The sequence below is a fragment of the Engystomops pustulosus genome, chromosome 4 (assembly GCF_040894005.1).
Source record: "Engystomops pustulosus chromosome 4, aEngPut4.maternal, whole genome shotgun sequence".
NCBI classification, from domain to species: Eukaryota; Metazoa; Chordata; class Amphibia; order Anura; family Leptodactylidae; genus Engystomops; species Engystomops pustulosus.
Genome location: NC_092414.1, coordinates 968,497 through 995,265, shown reverse-complemented (window position 1 = coordinate 995,265; position 26,769 = coordinate 968,497). Strand labels below are relative to the sequence as shown.

At 62.3% G+C, this 26,769-nt stretch overlaps 1 protein-coding gene across 1 annotated transcript; it reads left to right on the top strand.

The window, feature by feature from the left end:
• Window positions 1-689: 689 nt before the first annotated feature.
• Window positions 690-25,149, top strand: LOC140125896 (cGMP-inhibited 3',5'-cyclic phosphodiesterase 3A-like). The gene is made up of 6 exons (XM_072144783.1): window positions 690-803; window positions 1,879-2,078; window positions 2,703-2,906; window positions 6,810-6,971; window positions 18,313-18,568; window positions 24,541-25,149. Exons 2-6 carry the CDS (start codon window positions 1,908-1,910, stop codon window positions 24,732-24,734), a joined length of 987 nt encoding a protein of 328 aa, XP_072000884.1. The 5' UTR covers window positions 690-803; window positions 1,879-1,907; the 3' UTR covers window positions 24,735-25,149.
• Window positions 25,150-26,769: the final 1,620 nt, after the last annotated feature.

Here is a 26,769-nt window from a genome sequence, read left to right as displayed (position 1 = left end):
AGAGCGTCAGCTCCCGGGGTCAGGGGGAGGATGGGGGTGATACTCTGTGTGATAGGAGGCTAGAGCGTCAGCTCCTGGGGTCAGGGGGAGGATGGGGGTGATACTCTGTGTGATAGGAGGCTAGAGCGTCAGCTCCCGGGGTCAGGGGGAGGATGGGGGTGATACTCTGTGTGATAGGAGGCTAGAGCGTCAGCTCCCGGGGTCAGGGGGAGGATGGGGGTGATACTCTGTGTGATAGGAGGCTAGAGCGTCAGCTCCCGGGGTCAGGGGGAGGATGGGGGTGATACTCTGTGTGATAGGAGGCTAGAGCGTCAGCTCCTGGGGTCAGGGGGAGGATGGGGGTGATACTCTGTGTGATAGGAGGCTAGAGCGTCAGCTCCCGGGGTCAGGGGGAGGATGGGGGTGATACTCTGTGTGATAGGAGGCTAGAGCGTCAGCTCCCGGGGTCAGGGGGAGGATGGGGGTGATACTCTGTGTGATAGGAGGCTAGAGCGTCAGCTCCCGGGGTCAGGGGGAGGATGGGGGTGATACTCTGTGTGATAGGAGGCTAGAGCGTCAGCTCCTGGGGTCAGGGGGAGGATGGGGGTTATACTCTGTGTGATCCCGGGGTGATCAGTGAGTATGACATATAGGTGGGTGTAGTTGCAGTGTGTGGGCAGCAGGCGGCGCTCTGACACTTTGTTACATTACAGATCACAATCGTATCCACGCCACGGATGTGCTGCACGCTGTCTGGTATCTGAGCACGCAGCCAATCCCGGGACTCCCCACCGTAGTGAGTGACAGCTCTGCCAGCGACTCAGGTACCGCCCCCTCCCGGGCACATGTCTGATAACTGTCACACTGGGTGCTGATGGGGCGGGGCCTGTATATCACACTGGGTGCTGATGGGGCGGGGCCTGTATATTACACTGGGTGCTGATGGGGCGGGGCCTGTATATCATACTGGGTGCTGATGGGGCGGGGCCTGTATATCACACTGGGTGCTGATGGGGCGGGGCCTGTATATCACACTGGGTGCTGATGGGGCGGGGCCTGTATATCACACTGGGTGCTGATGGGGCGGGGCCTGTATATCATACTGGGTGCTGATGGGGCGGGGCCTGTATATCATACTGGGTGCTGATGGGGCGGGGCCTGTATATCACACTGGGTGCTGATGGGGCGGGGCATGTATATCACACTGGGTGCTGATGGGGCGGGGCATGTATATCATACTGGGTGCTGATGGGGCGGGGCATGTATATCACACTGGGTGCTGATGGGGCGGGGCATGTATATCATACTGGGTGCTGATGGGGCGGGGCATGTATATCATACTGGGTGCTGATGGGGCGGGGCCTGTATATCATACTGGGTGCTGATGGGGCGGGCCTGTATATCACACTAGGTGCTGATGGGGCGGGGCATGTATATCACACTGGGTGCTGATGGGGCGGGGCATGTATATCATACTGGGTGCTGATGGGGCGGGGCATGTATATCATACTGGGTGCTGATGGGGCGGGGCCTGTATATCATACTGGGTGCTGATGGGGCGGGGCCTGTATATCATACTGGGTGCTGATGGGGCGGGGCCTGTATATCACACTAGGTGCTGATGGGGCGGGGCCTTTATATCATACTGGGTGCTGATGGGGCGGGGCCTGTATATCACACTAGGTGCTGATGGGGCGGGGCCTTTATATCATACTGTGTGCTGATGGGGCGGGGCCTTTATATCATACTGTGTGCTGATGGGGCGGGGCCTTTATATCATACTGGGTGCGCTGATGGGGCGGGGCCTGTATATTACACTGGGTGCTGATGGGGCGGGGCCTGTATATCACACTGGGTGCTGAGGGGGCGGGACACCTGATGCTGTCACCTCTCCTGCAGATTCGGACAGTGGGGTGACACACGGACACATGGGATACGTCTTCTCTAAGACTTACGCCCCCTCGGAGGACTCGTACGGCTGCTTATCGGGGAACATCCCGTCCCTGGAGCTGATGGCGCTCTATGTAGCGGCCGCCATGCACGACTACGACCACCCCGGCCGAACCAACGCCTTCCTGGTGGCTACCAATGCCCCCCAGGTAAGTGTACATCACAGGGGGAGGGGCTATGCTAGACACATGGGAGGGGCTATGTTATACACAAGGAGGGGCTATGCTATACACATGGGAGGGGCTATGTCATACACATGGGAGGGGCTATGCTATACACATGGGAGGGGCTATGTCATACACATGGGAGGGGCTATGCTATACACATGGGAGGGGCTATGCTAGACACATGGGAGGGGCTATGTCATACACATGGGAGGGGCTATGTCATACACATGGGAGGGGCTATGTCATACACATGGGAGGGGCTATGCTATACACATGGGAGGGGCTATGTCATACACATGGGAGGGGCTATGCTATACACATGGGAGGGGCTATGCTAGACACATTGGAGGGGCTATGTCATACACATGGGAGGGGCTATGTCATACACATGGGAGGGGCTATGCTATACACATGGGAGGGGCTATGCTATACACATGGGAGGGGCTATGTCATACACATGGGAGGGGCTATGTCATACACATGGGAGGGGCTATGCTATACACATCGGAGGGGCTGTATCATGCTCATGGGCGGTGCATTATCATAGCCAGTAGTCACGTGGGCGGGGCTGTAGTCCTGGTTATGATTGGCTGCCTGACTTTCCAGGCAGTGCTGTACAATGACCGCTCAGTCCTGGAGAATCATCACGCCGCAGCTGCCTGGAACCTCTTCCTCTCCCGACCAGAATACAATTTCTTAGTCAACTTGGACCACATGGAATTCAAGAGATTCCGCTTCCTGGTGATCGAGGCCATCCTCGCCACCGACCTCAAGAAGCACTTCGACTTCCTGGCAGAGTTCAATGCAAAGGTCAGAAGCCGAGATCATGTGACTCTGCCGACCCCGGGTCACCAGTGTCCACCAACATCTCACTCATTTTCCCCCCCCTCCCCTCGTCTTCCCCTGTCTTCACCCTCCCCTCCCCCTCCCCTCCCCTCGTCTTCCCCCTCCCCTCGTCTTCCCCCTTTTTCATCCTCCGTCTTCCCCTTTTTCATCCTCCGTCTTCCCCCTCCCCTCGTCTTCCCCCTCCCCTCGTCTTCCCCCTTTTTCATCCTCTGTCTTCCCCCTCCCCTCGTCTTCCCCCTCCCCTCGTCTTCCCCCTCCCCTCGTCTTCCCCCTCCCCCCATCTTCCCCCTCCCCTCGTCTTCCCCATTTTTCATCCTCCGTCTTCCCCATTTTTCATCCTCCGTCTTCCCCCTCCCCTCGTCTTCCCCCTCCCCTCGTCTTCCCCCTCCCCTCGTCTTCCCCCTCCCCTCGTCTTCCCCCTCCCCTCGTCTTCCCCCTCCCCTCGTCTTCCCCCTCCCCTCGTCTTCCCCCTCCCCTCGTCTTCCCCCTCCCTTCGTCTTCCCCCTCCCTTCGTCTTCCCTCTCCCCTCGTCTTCCCTCTCCCCTCGTCTTCCCCCTTCCCCCGTCTTCCCCCTCCCCTCGTCTTCCCCCTCCCCTCGTCTTCCCCCTCCCCTCGTCTTCCCCCGTCTTCCCCCGTCTTCCACCTCCCCTCGTCTTCCCCCTCCCCTCGTCTTCCCCCTTTTTCATCCTCCGTCTTCCTCCTTTTTCATCCTCTGTCTTCCCCCTCCCCTCGTCTTCCCCCTTTTTCATCCTCCGTCTTCCTCCTTTTTCATCCTCTTTCTTCCCCCTCCCCTCGTCTTCCCCCTCCCCTCGTCTTCCCCCTCCCTTCGTCTTCCCCCTCCCCTCGTCTTCCCTCTCCCCTCGTCTTCCCCCTTCCCCCGTCTTCCCCCTCCCCTCGTCTTCCCCCTCCCCTCGTCTTCCCCCTCCCCTCGTCTTCCCCCGTCTTCCACCTCCCCTCGTCTTCCCCCTCCCCTCGTCTTCCCCCTTTTTCATCCTCCGTCTTCCTCCTTTTTCATCCTCTTTCTTCCCCCTCCCTTCGTCTTCCCTCTCCCCTCGTCTTCCCTCTCCCCTCGTCTTCCCCCTTCCCCCGTCTTCCCCCTCCCCTCGTCTTCCCCCTCCCCTCGTCTTCCCCCTCCCCTCGTCTTCCCCCTCCCCTCGTCTTCCCCCGTCTTCCACCTCCCCTCGTCTTCCCCCTCCCCTCGTCTTCCCCCTTTTTCATCCTCCGTCTTCCTCCTTTTTCATCCTCTGTCTTCCCCCTCCCCTCGTCTTCCCCCTTTTTCATCCTCCGTCTTCCTCCTTTTTCATCCTCTGTCTTCCCCCTCCCCTCGCCTTCCCCCTTCCCTCGTCTTCCCCCTTCCCTCGTCTTCCCCCTTCCCTCGTCTTCCCCCTCCCCTCGTCTTCCCCCTCCCCTCGTCTTCCCCCTCCCCTCGTCTTCCCCCTCCCCTCGTCTTCCCCCGTCTTCCCCCTCCCCTCGTCTTCCCCCTCCCCTCGTCTTCCCCCTCCCCTCGTCTTCCCCCTTTTTCATCCTCCGTCTTCCTCCTTTTTCATCCTCTGTCTTCCCCCTCCCCTCGCCTTCCCCCTTCCCTCGTCTTCCCCCTTCCCTCGTCTTCCCCCTTTTTCATCCTCCGTCTTCCCCCTTTTTCATCCTCTGTCTTCCCCCTCCCCCCGTCTTCCCCCTCCCCCCGTCTTCCCCCTCCCCTCGTCTTCCCCCTCCCCTCGTCTTCCCCCTCCCCTCGTCTTCCCCCTCCCCTCGTCTTCCCCCTTTTTCATCCTCCGTCTTCCCCCTCCCCTCGTCTTCCCCCTTTTTCATCCTCCGTCTTCCCCCTCCCCTCGTCTTCCCCCTCCCCTCGTCTTCCCCCTGCCCTCGTCTTCCCCCTCCCCTCGTCTTCCCCCTGCCCTCGTCTTCCCCCTCCCCTCGTCTTCCCCCTCCCCTCGTCTTCCCCCTTCCCCCGTCTTCCCCCTCCCTCGTCTTCCCCTGTCTTCCCCGTCTTCCCCCTCCCCTCGTCTTCCCCCTCCTCTCGTCTTCCCCCTCCCCTCGTCTTCCCCCTTTTTCATCCTCCGTCTTCCCCCTCCCCCCGTCTTCCCCCTCCCCTCGTCTTCCCCCTCCCCTCGTCTTCCCCCTCCCCTCGTCTTCCCTCTCCCCTCGTCTTCCCCCTCCCCTCGTCTTCCCCCTTCCCTCGTCTTCCCCCTCCCCTCGTCTTCCCCCGTCTTCCCCCGTCTTCCCCGTCTTCCCCCGTCTTCCACCTCCCCTCGTCTTCCCCCCTCCCCTCGTCTTCCCTCTCCCCTCGTCTTCCCCCTTCCCCCGTCTTCCCCCTCCCCTCGTCTTCCCCCTCCCCTCGTCTTCCCCCTCCCCTCGTCTTCCCCCTCCCCTCGTCTTCCCCCGTCTTCCACCTCCCCTCGTCTTCCCCCTCCCCTCGTCTTCCCCCTTTTTCATCCTCCGTCTTCCTCCTTTTTCATCCTCTGTCTTCCCCCTCCCCTCGTCTTCCCCCTTTTTCATCCTCCGTCTTCCTCCTTTTTCATCCTCTGTCTTCCCCCTCCCCTCGCCTTCCCCCTTCCCTCGTCTTCCCCCTTCCCTCGTCTTCCCCCTCCCCTCGTCTTCCCCCTCCCCTCGTCTTCCCCCTCCCCTCGTCTTCCCCCTCCCCTCGTCTTCCCCCTCCCCTCGTCTTCCCCCTCCCCTCGTCTTCCCCCGTCTTCCCCCTCCCCTCGTCTTCCCCCTCCCCTCGTCTTCCCCCTTTTTCATCCTCCGTCTTCCTCCTTTTTCATCCTCTGTCTTCCCCCTCCCCTCGCCTTCCCCCTTCCCTCGTCTTCCCCCTTCCCTCGTCTTCCCCCTTTTTCATCCTCCGTCTTCCCCCTTTTTCATCCTCTGTCTTCCCCCTCCCCCCGTCTTCCCCCTCCCCCCGTCTTCCCCCTCCCCTCGTCTTCCCCCTCCCCTCGTCTTCCCCCTCCCCTCGTCTTCCCCCTCCCCTCGTCTTCCCCCTTTTTCATCCTCCGTCTTCCCCCTCCCCTCGTCTTCCCCCTTTTTCATCCTCCGTCTTCCCCCTCCCCTCGTCTTCCCCCTCCCCTCGTCTTCCCCCTGCCCTCGTCTTCCCCCTGCCCTCGTCTTCCCCCTGCCCTCGTCTTCCCCCTCCCCTCGTCTTCCCCCTCCCCTCGTCTTCCCCCTCCCCTCGTCTTCCCCCTTCCCCCGTCTTCCCCCTCCCCTCGTCTTCCCCTGTCTTCCCCGTCTTCCCCTGTCTTCCCCGTCTTCCCCCTCCTCTCGTCTTCCCCCTCCCCTCGTCTTCCCCCTTTTTCATCCTCCGTCTTCCCCCTCCCCCCGTCTTCCCCCTCCCCTCGTCTTCCCCCTCCCCTCGTCTTCCCCCTCCCCTCGTCTTCCCTCTCCCCTCGTCTTCCCCCTCCCCTCGTCTTCCCCCTTCCCTCGTCTTCCCCCTCCCCTCGTCTTCCCCCGTCTTCCCCCGTCTTCCCCGTCTTCCCCCGTCTTCCACCTCCCCTCGTCTTCCCCCCTCCCCTCGTCTTCCCCCTCCCCTCGTCTCCCCCCTCCCCTCGTCTCCCCCCTCCCCTCGTCTCCCCCCTCCCCTCGCCTTCCCCCTCCCCTCGTCTCGCCCCTCCCCTCGTCTTGCCCCTCCCCTCGTCTTGCCCCTCCCCTCGTCTTCCCCCTCCCCTCGTCTTCCCCCGTCTTCCCCCTCCCCTCGTCTTCCCCCTCCCCTCGTCTCCCCCCTCCCCTCGTCTTCCCCCCTCCCCTCGTCTTCCCCCCTCCCCTCGTCTTCCCCCCTCCCCTCGTCTTCCCCCCCTCCCCTCGTCTTCCCCCTCCCCTCGTCTTCCCCCTCCTCCATGCTCCTCCCCCTTTCCTTACCCCTGTGTCCCTCTCTTACAGGTGAATGAGGACGTGGGTCCGGGTATTGATTGGTCCAATGAGAACGACCGATTACTAGTTTGTCAGATGTGCATAAAGCTGGCGGACATCAACGGCCCGGCCAAGAGCGAGGAGCTGCACCTCCAGTGGACCCAGGGCATCGTCAACGAGTTCTATGAGCAGGTGACTGCAGATACCAGGGGCCCCACAGCTCTGGGCCCCTCCAGGTGACTATAGATATCAGGGGCCCACAGCTCCGGGCCCCTCCAGGTGACTGTAGATATCAGGGGCCCCACAGCTCCGGTCCCCTCCAGGTGACTGTAGATATCAGGGGCCCCACAGCTCTGGGCCCCTCCAGGTGACTGCAGATACCAGGGGCCCCACAGCTCTGGGCCCCTCCAGGTGACTGTAGATATCAGGGGCCCCACAGCTCTGGGCCCCTCCAGGTGACTGTAGATATCATGGGCCCCACAGCTCTGGGCCCCTCCAGGTGACTGTAGATATCAGGGGCCCCACAGCTCTGGGCCCCTCCAGGTGACTGTAGATATCAGGGGCCCACAGCTCTGGGACCCTCCAGGTGACTGTAGATATCAGGGGCCCCACAGCTCTGGGCCCCTCCAGGTGACTGTAGATATCAGGGGCCCACAGCTCTGGGCCCCTCCAGGTGACTGTAGATATCAGGGGCCCACAGCTCTGGGCCCCTCCAGGTGACTGTAGATATCAGGGGCCCACAGCTCCGGGCCCCTCCAGGTGACTGTAGATATCAGGGGCCCCACAGCTCTGGGCCCCTCCAGCTGATTGCAGATATCAGGGGCCCCACAGCTCTGGGCCCCTCCAGTTGACTGTAGATATCAGGGGCCCCACAGCTCTGGGCCCCTCCAGGTGACTATAGATATCAGGGGCCCCACAGCTCTGGGCCCCTCCAGGTGACTGTAGATATCAGGGGCCCCACAGCTCCGGGCCCCTCCAGGTGACTGCAGATACCAGGGGCCCCTCAGCTCTGGGCCCCTCCAGTTGACTGTAGATATCAGGGGCCCCACAGCTCTGGGCCCCTCCAGGAGACTGTAGATATCAGGGGCCCCACAGCTCTGGGCCCCTCCAGGTGACTGTAGATATCAGGGGCCCACAGCTCCGGGCCCCTCCAGGTGACTGTAGATATCAGGGGCCCACAGCTCTGGGCCCCTCCAGGAGACTGTAGATATCAGGGGCCCCACAGCTCTGGGCCCCTCCAGGTGATTGCAGATATCAGGGGCCCCACAGCTCTGGGCCCCTCCAGGTGACTATAGATATCAGGGGCCCCACAGCTCCCGGCCCCTCCAGGTGACTGTAGATATCAGGGGCCCCACAGCTCTGGGCCCCTCCAGGTGACTGCAGATACCAGGGGCCCCACAGCTCTGGGCCCCTCCAGTTAACTGTAGATATCAGGGGCCCCACAGCTCTGGGCCCCTCCAGGAGACTGTAGATATCAGGGGCCCCACAGCTCTGGGCCCCTCCAGGAGACTGTAGATATCAGGGGCCCCACAGTTCTGGGCCCCTCCAGGTGATTGCAGATATCAGGGGCCCCACAGCTCTGGGCCCCTCCAGGTGATTGCAGATATCAGGGGCCCACAGCTCCGGGCCCCTCCAGGTGACTGTAGATATCAGGGGCCCCACAGCTCTGGGTCCTTCCAGTTGACTGTAGATATCAGGGTCCCACAGCTCTGGGCCCCTCCAGGTGACTGTAGATATCAGGGGCCCACAGCTCTGGGCCCCTCCAGGTGATTGCAGATATCAGGGGCCCCACAGCTCTGGGCCCCTCCAGGTGACTGTAGATATCAGGGGCCCCACAGCTCTGGGCCCCTCCAGGTGACTGTAGATATCAGGGGACCACAGCTCTGGGCCCCTCCAGGTGACTGTAGATATCAGGGGCCCACAGTTCTGGGCCCCTCCAGGTGACTGTAGATATCAGGGGCCCCACAGCTCTGAGCCCCTCCAGGTGACTATAGATATCAGGGGCCCACAGCTCCGGGCCCCTCCAGGTGACTGTAGATATCAGGGGCCCCACAGCTCTGGGCCCCTCCAGGTGACTGTAGATATCAGGGGCCCCACAGCTCTGGGCCCCTCCAGGTGACTGTAGATATCAGGGGCCCCACAGCTCTGGGCCCCTCCAGGTGACTATAGATATCAGGGGCCCCACAGCTCTGGGCCCCTCCATGTGACTGTAGATATCAGGGGCCCCACAGCTCCGGGCCCCTCCAGGTGACTGCAGATACCAGGGGCCCCTCAGCTCTGGGCCCCTCCAGGAGACTGTAGATATCAGGGGCCCCACACCTCTGGGCCCCTCCAGGAGACTGTAGATATCAGGGGCCCCACAGCTCTGGGCCCCTCCAGGTGATTGCAGATACCAGGGGCCCCACAGCTCTGGGCCCCTCCAGGTGACTGTAGATATCAGGGGCCCCACAGCTCTGGGCCCCTCCAGGTGACTGTAGATATCAGGGGCCCCACAGCTCTGGGCCCCTCCAGGTGACTGTAGATATCAGGGGCCCACAGCTCTGGGCCCCTCCAGGTGATTGCAGATATCAGGGGCCCCACAGCTCTGGGCCCCTCCAGGTGACTATAGATATCAGGGGCCCCACAGCTCCCGGCCCCTCCAGGTGACTGTAGATATCAGGGGCCCCACAGCTCTGGGCCCCTCCAGGTGACTGCAGATACCAGGGGCCCCACAGCTCTGGGCCCCTCCAGTTGACTGTAGATATCAGGGGCCCCACAGCTCTGGGCCCCTCCAGGAGACTGTAGATATCAGGGGCCCCACAGTTCTGGGCCCCTCCAGGTGATTGCAGATATCAGGGGCCCCACAGCTCTGGGCCCCTCCAGGTGACTGTAGATATCAGGGGCCCCACAGCTCTGGGCCCCTCCAGGTGACTGTAGATATCAGGGGCCCCACAGCTCTGGGCCCCTCCAGTTGACTGTAGATATCAGGGGCCCACAGCTCTCGGCCCCTCCAGGTGACTGTAGATATCAGGGGCCCACAGCTCTGGGCCCCTCCAGGTGATTGCAGATATCAGGGGCCCCACAGCTCTGGGCCCCTCCAGGTGACTGTAGATATCAGGGGCCCCACAGCTCTGGGCCCCTCCAGGTGACTGTAGATATCAGGGGCCCACAGCTCTGGGCCCCTCCAGGTGACTGTAGATATCAGGGGCCCACAGCTCTGGGCCCCTCCAGGTGATTGCAGATACCAGGGGCCCCACAGCTCTGGGCCCCTCCAGGTGACTGTAGATATCAGGGGCCCCACAGCTCTGAGCCCCTCCAGGTGACTATAGATATCAGGGGCCCACAGCTCCGGGCCCCTCCAGGTGACTGTAGATATCAGGGGCCCCACAGCTCTGGGCCCCTCCAGGTGACTGTAGATATCAGGGGCCCCACAGCTCTGGGCCCCTCCAGGTGACTGTAGATATCAGGGGCCCCACAGCTCTGGGCCCCTCCAGGTGACTGTAGATATCAGGGGCCCACAGCTCTGGGCCCCTCCAGGTGACTGTAGATATCAGGGGCCCCACAGCTCTGGGCCCCTCCAGGTGACTGTAGATATCAGGGGCCCCACAGCTCTGGGCCCCTCCAGGTGATTGTAGATATCAGGGGCCCCACAGCTCTGGGCCCCTCCAGGTGACTGTAGATATCAGGGGCCCACATCTCTGGGCCCCTCCAGGTTATTGCAGATATCAGGGGCCCCACAGCTCTGGGCCCCTCCAGGTGACTGTCGATATCAGGGGCCCCACAGCTCTGGGCCCTTCCAGGTGACTGTAGATATCAGGGGCGCCACAGCTCTGGGCCCCTCCAGGTGACTGCAGATACCAGGGGCCCCACAGCTCTGGGCCCCTCCAGGTGACTGTAGATATCAGGGGCCCCACAGCTCTGGGCCCCTCCAGGTGACTGTAGATATCAGGGTCCCACAGCTCTGGGCCCCTCCAGGTGACTGTAGATATCAGGGGCCCCACAGCTCTGGGCCCCTCCAGGTGACTGTAGATATCAGGGGCCCCACAGCTCTGGGCCCCTCCAGGTGACTGTAGATATCAGGGGCCCACAGCTCTGGGCCCCTCCAGGTGACTGTAGATATCAGGGGCCCACAGTTCTGGGCCCCTCCAGGTGACTGTAGATATCAGGGGCCCCACAGCTCTGAGCCCCTCCAGGTGACTATAGATATCAGGGGCCCACAGCTCCGGGCCCCTCCAGGTGACTGTAGATATCAGGGGCCCCACAGCTCTGGGCCCCTCCAGGTGACTGTAGATATCAGGGGCCCCACAGCTCTGGGCCCCTCCAGGTGACTGTAGATATCAGGGGCCCCACAGCTCTGGGCCCCTCCAGGTGACTATAGATATCAGGGGCCCCACAGCTCTGGGCCCCTCCAGGTGACTGTAGATATCAGGGGCCCCACAGCTCCGGGCCCCTCCAGGTGACTGCAGATACCAGGGGCCCCTCAGCTCTAGGCCCCTCCAGGTGACTGTAGATATCAGGGGCCCACAGCTCCGGGCCCCTCCAGGTGACTGTAGATATCAGGGGCCCCACAGCTCTGGGCCCCTCCAGGTGACTGTAGATATCAGGGGCCCACAGCTCTGGGCCCCTCCAGGTGACTGTAGATATCAGGGGCCCCACAGCTCTGGGCCCCTCCAGGTGACTGTAGATATCAGGGACCCCACAGCTCTTCCAGGTGACTGTAGATATCAGGGGCCCACAGCTCCGGGCCCCTCCAGGTGACTGTAGATATCAGGGGCCCACAGCTCTGGGCCCCTCCAGTTGACTGTAGATATCAGGGGCCCCACAGCTCTGGGCCCCTCCAGGTCACTATAGATATCAGGGGCCCCACAGCTCTGGGCCCCTCCAGGTGACTGTAGATATCAGGGGCCCCACAGCTCTGAGCCCCTCCAGGTGACTATAGATATCAGGGGCCCCACAGCTCTGGGCCCCTCCAGGTGACTGTAGATATCAGGGGCCCCACAGCTCTGGGCCCCTCCAGGTGACTGTAGATATCAGGGGCCCACAGCTCCGGGCCCCTCCAGGTGACTGTAGATATCAGGGGCCCCACAGCTCTTGGCCCCTCCAGGTGACTGTAGATATCAGGGGCCCACAGCTCTGGGCCCCTCCAGATGACTGTAGATATCAGGGGCCCACAGCTCTGGGCCCCTCCAGGTGACTGTAGATATCAGGGGCCCCACAGCTCCCGGCCACCTCCAGGTGACTATAGATATCAGGGGCCCCACAGCTTCCGGCCCCTCCAGGTGACTGTAGATATCAGGGGCCCCACAGCTCTGGGCCCCTCCAGGTGACTGCAGATACCAGGGGCCCCACAGCTCTGGGCCCCTCCAGTTGACTGTAGATATCAGGGGCCCCACAGCTCTGGGCCCCTCCAGGAGACTGTAGATATCAGGGGCCCCACAGCTCTGGGCCCCTCCAGGAGACTGTAGATATCAGGGGCCCCACAGTTCTGGGCCCCTCCAGGTGATTGCAGATATCAGGGGCCCCACAGCTCTGGGCCCCTCCAGGTGATTGCAGATATCAGGGGCCCACAGCTCCGGGCCCCTCCAGGTGACTGTAGATATCAGGGGCCCCACAGCTCTGGGTCCTTCCAGTTGACTGTAGATATCAGGGTCCCACAGCTCTGGGCCCCTCCAGGTGACTGTAGATATCAGGGGCCCACAGCTCTGGGCCCCTCCAGGTGATTGCAGATATCAGGGGCCCCACAGCTCTGGGCCCCTCCAGGTGACTGTAGATATCAGGGGCCCCACAGCTCTGGGCCCCTCCAGGTGACTGTAGATATCAGGGGACCACAGCTCTGGGCCCCTCCAGGTGACTGTAGATATCAGGGGCCCACAGTTCTGGGCCCCTCCAGGTGACTGTAGATATCAGGGGCCCCACAGCTCTGAGCCCCTCCAGGTGACTATAGATATCAGGGGCCCACAGCTCCGGGCCCCTCCAGGTGACTGTAGATATCAGGGGCCCCACAGCTCTGGGCCCCTCCAGGTGACTGTAGATATCAGGGGCCCCACAGCTCTGGGCCCCTCCAGGTGACTGTAGATATCAGGGGCCCCACAGCTCTGGGCCCCTCCAGGTGACTATAGATATCAGGGGCCCCACAGCTCTGGGCCCCTCCAGGTGACTGTAGATATCAGGGGCCCCACAGCTCCGGGCCCCTCCAGGTGACTGCAGATACCAGGGGCCCCTCAGCTCTGGGCCCCTCCAGGAGACTGTAGATATCAGGGGCCCCACACCTCTGGGCCCCTCCAGGAGACTGTAGATATCAGGGGCCCCACAGCTCTGGGCCCCTCCAGGTGATTGCAGATACCAGGGGCCCCACAGCTCTGGGCCCCTCCAGGTGACTGTAGATATCAGGGGCCCCACAGCTCTGGGCCCCTCCAGGTGACTGTAGATATCAGGGGCCCCACAGCTCTGGGCCCCTCCAGGTGACTGTAGATATCAGGGGCCCACAGCTCTGGGCCCCTCCAGGTGATTGCAGATATCAGGGGCCCCACAGCTCTGGGCCCCTCCAGGTGACTATAGATATCAGGGGCCCCACAGCTCCCGGCCCCTCCAGGTGACTGTAGATATCAGGGGCCCCACAGCTCTGGGCCCCTCCAGGTGACTGCAGATACCAGGGGCCCCACAGCTCTGGGCCCCTCCAGTTGACTGTAGATATCAGGGGCCCCACAGCTCTGGGCCCCTCCAGGAGACTGTAGATATCAGGGGCCCCACAGTTCTGGGCCCCTCCAGGTGATTGCAGATATCAGGGGCCCCACAGCTCTGGGCCCCTCCAGGTGACTGTAGATATCAGGGGCCCCACAGCTCTGGGCCCCTCCAGGTGATTGCAGATACCAGGGGCCCCACAGCTCTGGGCCCCTCCAGGTGACTGTAGATATCAGGGGCCCCACAGCTCTGGGCCCCTCCAGGTGACTGTAGATATCAGGGTCCCACAGCTCTGGGCCCCTCCAGGTGATTGCAGATATCAGGGGCCCCACAGCTCTGGGCCCCTCCAGGTGACTGTAGATATCAGGGGCCCCACAGCTCTGGGCCCCTCCAGGTGACTGTAGATATCAGGGGCCCACAGCTCTGGGCCCCTCCAGGTGACTGTAGATATCAGGGGCCCACAGCTCTGGGCCCCTCCAGGTGATTGCAGATACCAGGGGCCCCACAGCTCTGGGCCCCTCCAGGTGACTGTAGATATCAGGGGCCCCACAGCTCTGAGCCCCTCCAGGTGACTATAGATATCAGGGGCCCACAGCTCCGGGCCCCTCCAGGTGACTGTAGATATCAGGGGCCCCACAGCTCTGGGCCCCTCCAGGTGACTGTAGATATCAGGGGCCCCACAGCTCTGGGCCCCTCCAGGTGACTGTAGATATCAGGGGCCCCACAGCTCTGGGCCCCTCCAGGTGACTGTAGATATCAGGGGCCCACAGCTCCGGGCCCCTCCAGGTGACTGTAGTTATCAGGGGCCCCACAGCTCTGGGCCCCTCCAGGTGACTGTAGATATCAGGGGCCCACAGCTCTGGGCCCCTCCAGGTGACTGTAGATATCAGGGGCCCCACAGCTCTGGGCCCCTCCAGGTGACTGTAGATATCAGGGGCCCCACAGCTCTGGGCCCCTCCAGGTGATTGTAGATATCAGGGGCCCCACAGCTCTGGGCCCCTCCAGGTGACTGTAGATATCAGGGGCCCACATCTCTGGGCCCCTCCAGGTTATTGCAGATATCAGGGGCCCCACAGCTCTGGGCCCCTCCAGGTGACTGTCGATATCAGGGGCCCCACAGCTCTGGGCCCCTCCAGGTGACTGCAGATATCAGGGGCACCACAGCTCTGGGCCCCTCCAGGTGATTGTAGATATCAGGGGCCCCACAGCTCTGGGCCCCTCCAGGTGACTGTAGATATCAGGGGCCCACATCTCTGGGCCCCTCCAGGTTATTGCAGATATCAGGGGCCCCACAGCTCTGGGCCCCTCCAGGTGACTGTCGATATCAGGGGCCCCACAGCTCTGGGCCCCTCCAGGTGACTGCAGATATCAGGGGCCCCACAGCTCTGGGCCCCTCCAGGTGACTGTAGATATCAGGGGCCCCACAGCTCCGGGCCCCTCCAGGTGACTGTAGATATCAGGGGCGCCACAGCTCTGGGCCCTTCCAGGTGACTGTAGATATCAGGGGCCCCACAGCTCTGGGCCCCTCCAGGTGACTGTAGATATCAGGGGCGCCACAGCTCTGGGCCCTTCCAGGTGACTGTAGATATCAGGGGCGCCACAGCTCTGGGCCCCTCCAGGTGACTGTAGATATCAGGGGCCCCACAGCTCTGGGCCCCTCCAGGTGACTGTAGATATCAGGGTCCCACAGCTCTGGGCCCCTCCAGGTGACTGTAGATATCAGGGGCCCCACAGCTCTGGGCCCCTCCAGGTGACTGTAGATATCAGGGGCCCCACAGCTCTGGGCCCCTCCAGGTGACTGTAGATATCAGGGGCCCACAGCTCTGGGCCCCTCCAGGTGACTGTAGATATCAGGGGCCCACAGTTCTGGGCCCCTCCAGGTGACTGTAGATATCAGGGGCCCCACAGCTCTGAGCCCCTCCAGGTGACTATAGATATCAGGGGCCCACAGCTCCGGGCCCCTCCAGGTGACTGTAGATATCAGGGGCCCCACAGCTCTGGGCCCCTCCAGGTGACTGTAGATATCAGGGGCCCCACAGCTCTGGGCCCCTCCAGGTGACTGTAGATATCAGGGGCCCCACAGCTCTGGGCCCCTCCAGGTGACTATAGATATCAGGGGCCCCACAGCTCTGGGCCCCTCCAGGTGACTGTAGATATCAGGGGCCCCACAGCTCCGGGCCCCTCCAGGTGACTGCAGATACCAGGGGCCCCTCAGCTCTGGGCCCCTCCAGGTGACTGTAGATATCAGGGGCCCACAGCTCCGGGCCCCTCCAGGTGACTGTAGATATCAGGGGCCCCACAGCTCTGGGCCCCTCCAGGTGACTGTAGATATCAGGGGCCCACAGCTCTGGGCCCCTCCAGGTGACTGTAGATATCAGGGGCCCCACAGCTCTGGGCCCCTCCAGGTGACTGTAGATATCAGGGACCCCACAGCTCTTCCAGGTGACTGTAGATATCAGGGGCCCACAGCTCCGGGCCCCTCCAGGTGACTGTAGATATCAGGGGCCCACAGCTCTGGGCCCCTCCAGTTGACTGTAGATATCAGGGGCCCCACAGCTCTGGGCCCCTCCAGGTCACTATAGATATCAGGGGCCCCACAGCTCTGGGCCCCTCCAGGTGACTGTAGATATCAGGGGCCCCACAGCTCTGAGCCCCTCCAGGTGACTATAGATATCAGGGGCCCCACAGCTCTGGGCCCCTCCAGGTGACTGTAGATATCAGGGGCCCACAGCTCCGGGCCCCTCCAGGTGACTGTAGATATCAGGGGCCCCACAGCTCTTGGCCCCTCCAGGTGACTGTAGATATCAGGGGCCCACAGCTCTGGGCCCCTCCAGATGACTGTAGATATCAGGGGCCCACAGCTCTGGGCCCCTCCAGGTGACTGTAGATATCAGGGGCCCCACAGCTCCCGGCCACCTCCAGGTGACTGTAGATATCAGGGACCCACAGCTCTGGGCCCCTCCAGCTGACTGTAGATATCAGGGGCCCCACAGCTCCGGGCCCCTCCAGGTGACTGTAGATATCAGGGGCCCCACAGCTCCGGGCCCCTCCAGGTGACTGTAGATATCAGGGGCCCACAGCTCCGGGCCCCTCCTGGTGACTGTAGATATCAGGGGCCCCACAGCTCTGGGCCCCTCCAGGTGACTGTAGATATCAGGGGCCCCACAGCTCTGGGCCCCTCCAGGTGACTATAGATATCAGGGGCCCACAGCTCCGGGCCCCTCCAGGTGACTGCAGATATCAGGGGCCCCACAGCTCTGGGCCCCTCCAGATGACTGTAGATATCAGGGGCCCACAGCTCTGGGCCCCTCCAGGTGACTGTAGATATCAGGGTCCCACAGCTCTGGGCCCCTCCAGGTGACTGTAGATATCAGGGGCCCACAGCTCTGGGCCCCTCCAGGTGATTGCAGATATCAGGGGCCCCACAGCTCTGGGCCCCTCCAGGTGACTGTAGATATCAGGGGCCCCACAGCTGTGGGCCCCTCCAGGTGACTGTAGATATCAGGAGCCCCACAGCTCTGGGCCCCTCCAGGTGACTGTAGATATCAGGGGCCCCACAGCTCTGGGCCCCTCCAGGTGACTTGTAATAAGAGGGACCCCACAGCTCTTCCAGGTGACTGTAGATATCAGGGGCCCACAGCTCTGGGCCCCTCCTGGTGATTGCAGATATCAGGGGCCCCACAGCTCTGGGCCCCTCCAGGTGACTGTAGATATTAGGGGCCCCACAGCTCTGGGCCCCTCCAGGTGACTGTAGATATCAGGGTCCCACAGCTCTGGGCCCCTCCAGGTGACTGTAGATATCAGGGGCCCACAGCTCTGGGCCCCTCCAGGTGACTGTAGATATCAGGGGCCCCACAGCTCTGGGCCCCTCCAGGTGACTGTAGATATCAGGGGCCCACAGCTCTGGGCCCCTCCAGGTGACTGTAGATATCAGGGGCCCCACAGCTCTGGGCCCCTCCAGGTGACTGTAGATATCAGGGGCCCACAGCTCTGGGCCCCTCCAGGTGACTGTAGATATCAGGGGCCCCACAGCTCTGGGCCCCTCCAGGTGACTGTAGATATCAGGGGCCCCACAGCTCTGGGCCCCTCCAGGTGACTGCAGATACCAGGGGCCCCACAGCTCTGGGCCCCTCCAGGTGACTGTAGATATCAGGGGCCCACAGCTCTGGGCCCCTCCAGGTGACTGTAGATATCAGGGGCCCCACAGCTCTGGGCCCCTCCAGGTGACTGTAGATATCAGGGGCCCACAGCTCCCGGCCCCTCCAGGTGACTGCAGATATCAGGGGCCCCACAGCTCCGGGCCCCTCCAGGTGACTGTAGATATCAGGGGCCCCACAGCTCTTGGCCCCTCCAGGTGACTGTAGATATCAGGGGCCCACAGCTCCGGGCCCCTCCAGGTGACTGTAGATATCAGGGGCCCCACAGCTCTGGGCCCCTCCAGGTGACTGTAGATATCAGGGGCCCACAGCTCTGGGCCCCTCCAGGTGACTGTAGATATCAGGGGCCCCACAGCTCTGGGCCCCTCCAGGTGACTGTAGATATCAGGGGCCCACAGCTCTGGGCCCCTCCAGGTGACTGTAGATATCAGGGGCCCACAGCTCTGGGCCCCTCCAGGTGACTGTAGATATCAGGGCCCCACAGCTCTGGGCCCCTCCAGGTGATTGCAGATACCAGGGGCCCCACAGCTCTGGGCCCCTCCAGGTGACTGCAGATACCAGGGGCCCCACAGTTCTGGGCCCCTCCAGGTGACTTGTAATATGAGGGACCCCATAGCTCTTCCAGGTGACTGTAGATATCAGGGGTCCCAGTGGGTGTCACAGCTCCTCCCCCTTGGGCTGAGTTCATGACCTCCACTGACTCTCTTTGTTTCCAGGGTGACGAGGAAGTGAGCCTTGGCCTCCCGATCAGCCCCTTCATGGATCGATCGGCCCCCCAACTGGCCAAACTCCAGGAATCTTTTATCACCCACATTGTGGGACCACTATGTAACTCGTACGACTCTGCCGGCCTGATGCCCGGCTCATGGATCGAGGAGAGCGACGAGTCCGGGGACACAGACGAGCAGGAGGAGGACACGGACACCACGGAGGAGGAGGAGGAGGAGCATGAAGCCTCAGAGCAAATCACAAGTACGTTCTCTCACAGAAGAGACCTGGTGGGTGAGGAATGGGGGGGCGGGACCCCTACACCCCCCACTGTCTGATAGAGGAACCGACTGTCATATTCCCCAAACGGGAATCACCGGGGCTCAGGAATGACCCCCGAATATATACAACTCATCACCCTCAGTATGTGCAGCTCCTCTCTCTCCCCCGGTGTGCGCAGCTCCTCTCTCTCCCCCCGGTGTGCGCAGCTCCTCTCTCTCTCCCCCGGTGTGTGCAGCTCCTCTCTCTCTCCCCCGGTGTGTGTGCAGCTCCTCTCTCTCTCCCCCGGTGTGTGCGCAGCTCCTCTCTCTCTCCCCCGGTGTGTGCAGCTCCTCTCTCTCTCCCCCGGTGTGTGCAGCTCCTCTCTCTCTCCCCCCGGTGTGTGCAGCTCCTCTCTCTCTCCCCCGGTGTGCGCAGCTCCTCTCTCTCTCCCCCGCTGTGTGTGCAGCTCCTCTCTCTCTCCCCCGGTGTGTGCGCAGCTCCTCTCTCTTTCCCCCGGTGTGTGTGCAGCTCCTCTCTCTCTCCCCCGGTGTGCGCAGCTCCTCTCTCTCCCCCCGGTGTGCGCAGCTCCTCTCTCTCTCCCCCGGTGTGTGCAGCTCCTCTCTCTCTCCCCCGGTGTGTGCGCAGCTCCTCTCTCTCTCCCCCGGTGTGTGTGCAGCTCCTCTCTCTCTCCCCCGGTGTGCACAGCTCCTCTCTCTCTCCCCCGGTGTGTGCAGCTCCTCTCTCTCTCCCCCGGTGTGTGCAGCTCCTCTCTCTCTCCCCCGGTGTGTGCAGCTCCTCTCCCCCGGTGTGTGCAGCTCCTCTCTCTCTCCCCCGGTGTGTGCAGCTCCTCTCTCTCTCCCCCGGTGTGTGCGCAGCTCCTCTCTCTCTCCCCCGGTGTGTGCGCAGCTCCTCTCTCTCTCCCCCGCTGTGTGTGCAGCTCCTCTCTCTCTCCCCCGGTGTGTGCGCAGCGTCTCTCTCTCTCTCTCCCGGTGTGTGCGCAGCTCCTCTCTCTCTCCCCCGGTGTGTGCAGCTCCTCTCTCTCTCCCCCGCTGTGTGCAGCTCCTCTCTCTCTCCCCCGCTGTGTGTGCAGCTCCTCTCTCTCTCCACCGGTGTGTGTGCAGCTCCTCTCTCTCTCCCCCGCTGTGTGTGCAGCTCCTCTCTCTCTCCACCGGTGTGTGCGCAGCTCCTCTCTCTCTCCCCCGGTGTGTGGGCAGCTCCTCTCTCTCTCCCCCGGTGTGCGCAGCTCCTCTCTCTCTCCCCCGGTGTGTGTGCAGCTCCTCTCTCTCTCCCCCGGTGTGCACAGCTCCTCTCTCTCTCCCCCGGTGTGTGCAGCTCCTCTCTCTCTCCCCCGGTGTGCACAGCTCCTCTCTCTCTCCCCCGGTGTGTGCAGCTCCTCTCTCTCTCCCCCGGTGTGCGCAGCTCCTCTCTCTCTCTCCCGGTGTGTGCAGCTCCTCTCTCTCTCCCCCGGTGTGCGCCGCTCCTCTTTCTCTCCCCCGGTGTGTGCAGCTCCTCTCTCTCTCCCCCGGTGTGTGCAGCTCCTCTCTCTCTCCCCCGGTGTGTGCAGCTCCTCTCTCTCTCCCCGGTGTGTGTGCAGCTTCTCTCTCTCTCCCCCGGTGTGTGTGCAGCTCCTCTCTCTCTCCCCCGGTGTGTGTGCAGCTCCTCTCTCTCTCCCCCGGTGTGTGTGCAGCTCCTCTCTCTCCCCTGGTGTGTGCGCAGCTCCTCTCTCTCTCTCCCCCGGTGTGTGCAGCTCCTCTCTCTCTCCCCCCGGTGTGTGTGCAGCTCCTCTCTCTCTCCCCCGGTGTGCGCAGCTCCTCTCTCTCTCCCCCCGGTGTGTGCAGCTCCTCTCTCTCTCCCCCGGTGTGCGCAGCTCCTCTCTCTCTCCCCCGGTGTGTGCGCAGCGTCTCTCTCTCTCTCCCGGTGTGTGCGCAGCTCCTCTCTCTCTCCCCCGGTGTGTGCAGCTCCTCTCTCTCTCCCCCGCTGTGTGTGCAGCTCCTCTCTCTCTCCCCCGGTGTGTGCGCAGCTCCTCTCTCTCTCCCCCGGTGTGTGCGCAGCTCCTCTCTCTCTCCCCCGGTGTGTGCAGCTCCTCTCTCTCTCTCCCCCGGTGTGTGCAGCTCCTCTCTCTCCCCCAGTGTGTGCAGCTCCTCTCTCTCTCTCCTAGTGTGTGCAGCTCCTCTCTCTCTCTCCCCCGGTGTTTGAAGCTCCTCTCTCTCTACCCCGGTGTGTGCAGCTCCTCTCTCTCTCCCCCGGTGTGTGCGCAGCTCCTCTCTCTCTCCCCCGCTGTGTGTGCAGCTCCTCTCTCTCTCCCCCCGGTGTGTGTGCAGCTCCTCTCTCTCTCCCCCGGTGTGTGCGCAGCTCCTCTCTCTCTCCCCCGGTTTGTGCAGCTCCTCTCTCTCTCTCCCCCGGTGTGCACAGCTCCTCTTTCTCTCCCCCGGTGTGCACAGCTCCTCTCTCTCTCCCCCGGTGTGTGCAGCTTCTCTCTCTCTCCCCCGGTGTGTGCAGCTCCTCTCTCTCTCCCCCGGTGTGTGCACAGCTCCTCTCTCTCTCCCCCGGTGTGTGCGCAGCTCCTCTCTCTCTCCCCCGGTGTGTGCGCAGCTCCTCTCTCTCTCCCCCGGTGTGTGCAGCTCCTCTCTCTCTCCCCCGGTGTGCAGCTCCTCTCTCTCCCCCAGTGTGTGCAGCTCCTCTCTCTCTCTCCTAGTGTGTGCAGCTCCTCTCTCTCTCTCCCCCGGTGTTTGAAGCTCCTCTCTCTCTCCCCCGGTGTGTGCAGCTCCTCTCTCTCTCCCCTGAGTGTGCGCAGCTCCTCTCTCTCTCCCCCGGTGTGCGCAGCTCCTCTCTCTCTCCCCCGCTGTGTGTGCAGCTCCTCTCTCTCTCCCCCGGTGTGTGCAGCTTCTCTCTCTCTCCCCCGGTGTGCGCAGCTCCTCTCTCTCTCCCCCGGTGTGTGCAGCTCCTCTCTCTCTCCCCCGGTGTGCGCAGCTCCTCTCTCTCTCCCCCGGTGTGCGCAGCTCCTCTCTCTCTCCCCCGGTGTGTGCGCAGCTCCTCTCTCTCTCCCCTGAGTGTGTGCAGCTCCTCTCTCTCTCCCCTGAGTGTGCGCAGCTCCTCTCTCTCTCCCCCGGTGTGCGCAGCTCCTCTCTCTCTCCCTCGGTGTGTGCGCAGCTCCTCTCTCTTTCCCCCGGTGTGTGCGCAGCTCCTCTCTCTCTCCCCCGGTGTGTGCAGCTCCTCTCTCTCTCCCCCGGTGTGTGCAGCTCCTCTCTCTCTCCCCCGGTGTGTGCAGCTCCTCTCTCTCTCCCCCGGTGTGTGCAGCTCCTCTCTCTCTCCCCCGGTGTGCGCAGCTCCTCTCTCTCTCCCCCGGTGTGCACAGCTCCTCTCTCTCTCCGCCGGTGTGTGCAGCTCCTCTCTCTCTCCCCCGGTGTGCGCAGCTCCTCTCTCTCTCTCCCGGTGTGTGCAGCTCCTCTCTCTCTCTCCCGGTGTGTGCAGCTCCTCTCTCTCTCTCCCGGTGTGTGCGCAGCTCCTCTCTCTCTCCCCCGGTGTGTGCAGCTCCTCTCCCCCGGTGTGTGCGCAGCTCCTCTCTCTCTCTCTCCCGGTGTGCACAGCTCCTCTCTCTCTCCCCCGGTGTGTGTGCAGCTCCTCTCTCTCTCCCCCGGTGTGCGCAGCTCCTCTCTCTCTCCCCCGGTGTGTGCAGCTCCTCTCTCTCTCCCCCGGTGTGTGCAGCTCCTCCCTCTCTCTCTCCCCCGGTGTGTGCAGCTCCTCTCTCTCTCCCCCGGTGTGTGCAGCTCCTCTCTCTCTCTCCCCCGGTGTGTGCAGCTCCTCTCTCTCTCCCCTGAGTGTGTGCAGCTCCTCTCTCTCCCCCCCGGTGTGTGCAGCTCCTCTCTCTCTCCCCCGGTGTGTGCAGCTCCTCCCTCTCTCTCTCCCCCGGTGTGTGCAGCTCCTCTCTCTCTCCCCCGGTGTGTGTGCAGCTCCTCTCTCTCTCCCCCGGTGTGTGCGCAGCTCCTCTCTCTCTCCCCCGGTGTGTGCGCAGCTCCTCTCTCTCTCCCCCGGTGTGTGCGCAGCTCCTCTCTCTCTCCCCCGGTGTGTGCAGCTCCTCTCTCTCTCCCCCGGTGTGTGCGCAGCTCCTCTCTCTCTCCCCCGGTGTGTGCAGCTCCTCTCTCTCTCCCCCGGTGTGTGCGCAGCTCCTCTCTCTCTCCCCCGGTGTGTGCAGCTCCTCTCTCTCTCCCCCGGTGTGTGTGCAGCTCCTCTCTCTCTCCCCCGGTGTGTGTGCAGCTCCTCTCTCTCTCCCCCGGTGTGCGCAGCTCCTCTCTCTCTCCCCCGGTGTGCGCAGCTCCTCTCTCTCTCCCCCGGTGTGTGCGCAGCTCCTCTCTCTTTCCCCCGGTGTGTGTGCAGCTCCTCTCTCTTTCCCCCGGTGTGTGTGCAGCTCCTCTCTCTTTCCCCCGGTGTGTGTGCAGCTCCTCTCTCTTTCCCCCGGTGTGTGTGCAGCTCCTCTCTCTCTCCCCCCGGTGTGTGCAGCTCCTCTCTCTTTCCCCCGGTGTGTGTGCAGCTCCTCTCTCTCTCCCCCGGTGTGTGCAGCTCCTCTCTCTCTCCCCCGGTGTGTGCAGCTCCTCTCTCTCTCCCCCGGTGTGTGCAGCTCCTCTCTCTCTCCCCCGGTGTGCGCAGCTCCTCTCTCTCTCCCCCGGTGTGCGCAGCTCCTCTCTCTCTCCCCCGGTGTGTGCAGCTCCTCTCTCTCTCCCCCGGTGTGTGCAGCTCCTCTCTCTCTCCCCCGGTGTGTGCAGCTCCTCTCTCTCTCCCCCGGTGTGCGCAGCTCCTCTCTCTCTCCCCCGGTGTGTGCAGCTCCTCTCTCTCTCCCCCGGTGTGTGCAGCTCCTCTCTCTCTCCCCCGGTGTGTGCGCAGCTCCTCTCTCTCTCCCCCGGTGTGTGCGCAGCTCCTCTCTCTTTCCCCCGGTGTGTGCGCAGCTCCTCTCTCTCTCCCCCCGGTGTGTGTGCAGCTCCTCTCTCTCTCCCCCCGGTGTGTGCAGCTCCTCTCTCTCTCCCCCGGTGTGCGCAGCTCCTCTCTCTCTCCCCCGGTGTGTGCAGCTCCTCTCTCTCTCCCCCGGTGTGCGCAGCTCCTCTCTCTCTCCCCCGGTGTGTGCAGCTCCTCTCTCTTTCCCCCGGTGTGTGCAGCTCCTCTCTCTCTCCCCCGGTGTGTGCGCAGCTCCTCTCTCTTTCCCCCGGTGTGTGCGCAGCTCCTCTCTCTCTCCCCCCGGTGTGTGCGCAGCTCCTCTCTCTCTCCCCCCGGTGTGTGCAGCTCCTCTCTCTCTCCCCTGGTGTGTGCACAGCTCCTCTCTCTCTCCCCCGGTGTGTGCAGCTCCTCTCTCTCTCCCCCGGTGTGTGCAGCTCTTCTCTCTCTCCCCCCGGTGTGTGTGCAGCTCCTCTCTCTCTCCCCCGGTGTGTGCAGCTCCTCTCTCTCTCCCCCGGTGTTTCCCTTGTCTACAAGGAGAAGATCCTTTCGTGGTAAGAAATGAGTATTCTGCCCCCTGTTGTTACCCCTGTACCCCAGCAGCAGCCCATATGTGAGAGCCCCCCTTCTCCATCCTGGATATCGCTGCTACTTGCGCCCCATTATCTGATCTTTGGCTGATTCTGTGGGAACTCGGTGACCTCATCACATCTAAAGTCACAGGACGGAGAAGAATGGAGGCGGAGCCGCACCTCTCAATGGATGTTTACTGGGAGGACAGTGGTGCAATACTCTGCAGGATCCACCACTGTCAGACCCCGCAGACCTCATGTGCAATACTCTGCAGGATATATCAGTATGATGCTCTGCAGGATGTACCGCTGTCAGACCCTGCAGGCCTCATGTGCAATACTCTGCAGGACAAACCGGTGTCAGACCCTGCAGGTCTCATGTGCAATACTCTGCAGGTATATCTGTATGATGCTCTGCAGGAGGTTGATGGTGTAATAGTCTGCAGTATGTGTCCGCTCATGTCCGTTTTTTTCCTGCAGAGGGGCGGGGCTTTAAGAGGAAGATCTTCTGCCGGATCACACAGCATCTGCTGGAGAACCACAAGATGTGGAAGCGAATCATCGAGGAGGAGAACCCCGCCCCCATCAGGGAGGAGGAGCACCCCGCCCCCATCAGGGAGGAGGAGGAGGACAGAGCCGCCCAGAAGGGGGAGGACTCAGAGGACGAGGCGTGAGGCTCCACCCCAGCACAAAGCTTATACACCACACTGTACTATATAGCAGCAGGGCCCCGCGGGGGAGGGGCTGAGGTCACATGACTGGGGCACACACACGTATATATATATATATTATGGTCACTGTGAACAAACATGGCTCCCAGCGGATCAGGGAAAAGCTGGGGAGGGAGGGGCGGAGACTCTGTCTGGGGCACCGCCTCTTTACTCTATTTACATCCAGAGCTGCTGCAGAGGTGACTGCAGCTCTGGATGGGACTGGGGTGCTGAGAGGCGGAGCTTACGTGCAGACCCCGCCCCTGTGAATGGGAGAAGTAGGCGCCATGGCGATATTTTATGACGACTCTGGGAAATCTTGTAAATACACAACATTTTTGTCCAAAGGAAACGACTTTTATATGAAAAAATTCTAGAATTTTTTTACTCTCTGGTCTTTTTTTTTTTTCTGGTCGCTGTTTAGACACAAAGTATCGGGGTCACATGTCATGACCTCTAGGGGCGGAGCATCATGGGATTCGCCGTCCCCATGTCACGTGACCTGGAGATTCATGGACGCAAAATGTTTGGATGTTGAAAACCGAGACCTCACTGCTGCCCCCTGGTGTCACATAACCGAGACCTCACTGCTGCCCCTGGTGTCACATAACCGAGACCTCACTGCTGCCCCTGGTGTCACATAACCGAGACCTCACTGCTGCCCCCTGGTGTCACATAACCGAGACCTCACTGCTGCCCCTGGTGTCACATAACCGAGATCTCACTGCTGCCCCCTGGTGTCACATAACCGAGACCTCACTGCTGCCCCCTGGTGTCACATATCAGAGATCTCACTGCTGCCCCCTGGTGTCACATAACCGAGACCTCACTGCTGCCCCCTGGTGTCACATATCAGAGATCTCACTGCTGCCCCCTGGTGTCACATAACAGAGATCTCACTGCTGCCCCCTGGTGTCACATAACCGAGACCTCACTGCTGCCTCCTGGTGTCACATAACCGAGACCTCACTGCTGCACCTGGTGTCACATAACCGAGACCTCACTGCTGCACCTGGTGTCACATAACCGAGACCTCACTGCTGCCCCCTGGTGTCACATAACCGAGACCTCACTGCTGCCCCCTGGTGTCACATAACCGAGACCTCACTGCTGCCCCCTGGTGTCACATAACCGAGACCTCACTGCTGCCCCCTGGTGTCACATAACCGAGACCTCACTGCTGCCTCCTGGTGTCACATAACCGAGACCTCACTGCTGCCCCCTGGTGTCACATAACTGAGACCTCACTGCTGCCCCCTGGTGTCACATAACCGAGACCTCACTGCTGCCTCCTGGTGTCACATAACCGAGACCTCACTGCTGCCCCCTGGTGTCACATAACCGAGACCTCACTGCTGCCTCCTGGTGTCACATAACCGAGATCTCACTGCTGCCCCCTGGTGTCACATAACTGAGATCTCACTGCTGCCCCCTGGTGTCACATAACCGAGACCTCACTGCTGCCCCTGGTGTCACATATCAGAGATCTCACTGCTGCCCCCTGGTGTCACATAACCGAGATCTCACTGCTGCCCCCTGCTGTCACATAACCGAGACCTCACTGCTGCCCCCTGGTGTCACATATCAGAGATCTCACTGCTGCCCCCTGGTGTCACATATCAGAGATCTCACTGCTGCCCCCTGGTGTCACATAACCAAGATCTCACTGCTGCCCCCTGCTGTCACATAACCGAGACCTCACTGCTGCCCCTGGTGTCACATAACCGAGATCTCACTGCTGCCCCCTGCTGTCACATAACCGAGACCTCACTGCTGCCCCCTGGTGTCACATATCAGAGATCTCACTGCTGCCCCCTGGTGTCACATATCAGAGATCTCACTGCTGCCCCCTGGTGTCACATAACCAAGATCTCACTGCTGCCCCCTGGTGTCACATAACCGAGACCTCACTGCTGCCCCCTGGTGTCACATAACCGAGATCTCACTGCTGCCCCCTGGTGTCACATATCAGAGACCTCACTGCTGCCTCCTGGTGTCA

Bases quoted from the DNA above. Each gene is read 5' to 3' on its own strand.
- LOC140125896 (XM_072144783.1), top strand. From the start codon at position 1,908: ATGGGATACGTCTTCTCTAAGACTTACGCCCCCTCGGAGGACTCGTAC. The intron at 2,907-6,809 runs GTCAGAAGCCGA...CCTCTCTTACAG, and splicing joins TGGCAGAGTTCAATGCAAAG to GTGAATGAGGACGTGGGTCC. The intron at 6,972-18,312 runs GTGACTGCAGAT...CTTTGTTTCCAG, and splicing joins TCAACGAGTTCTATGAGCAG to GGTGACGAGGAAGTGAGCCT.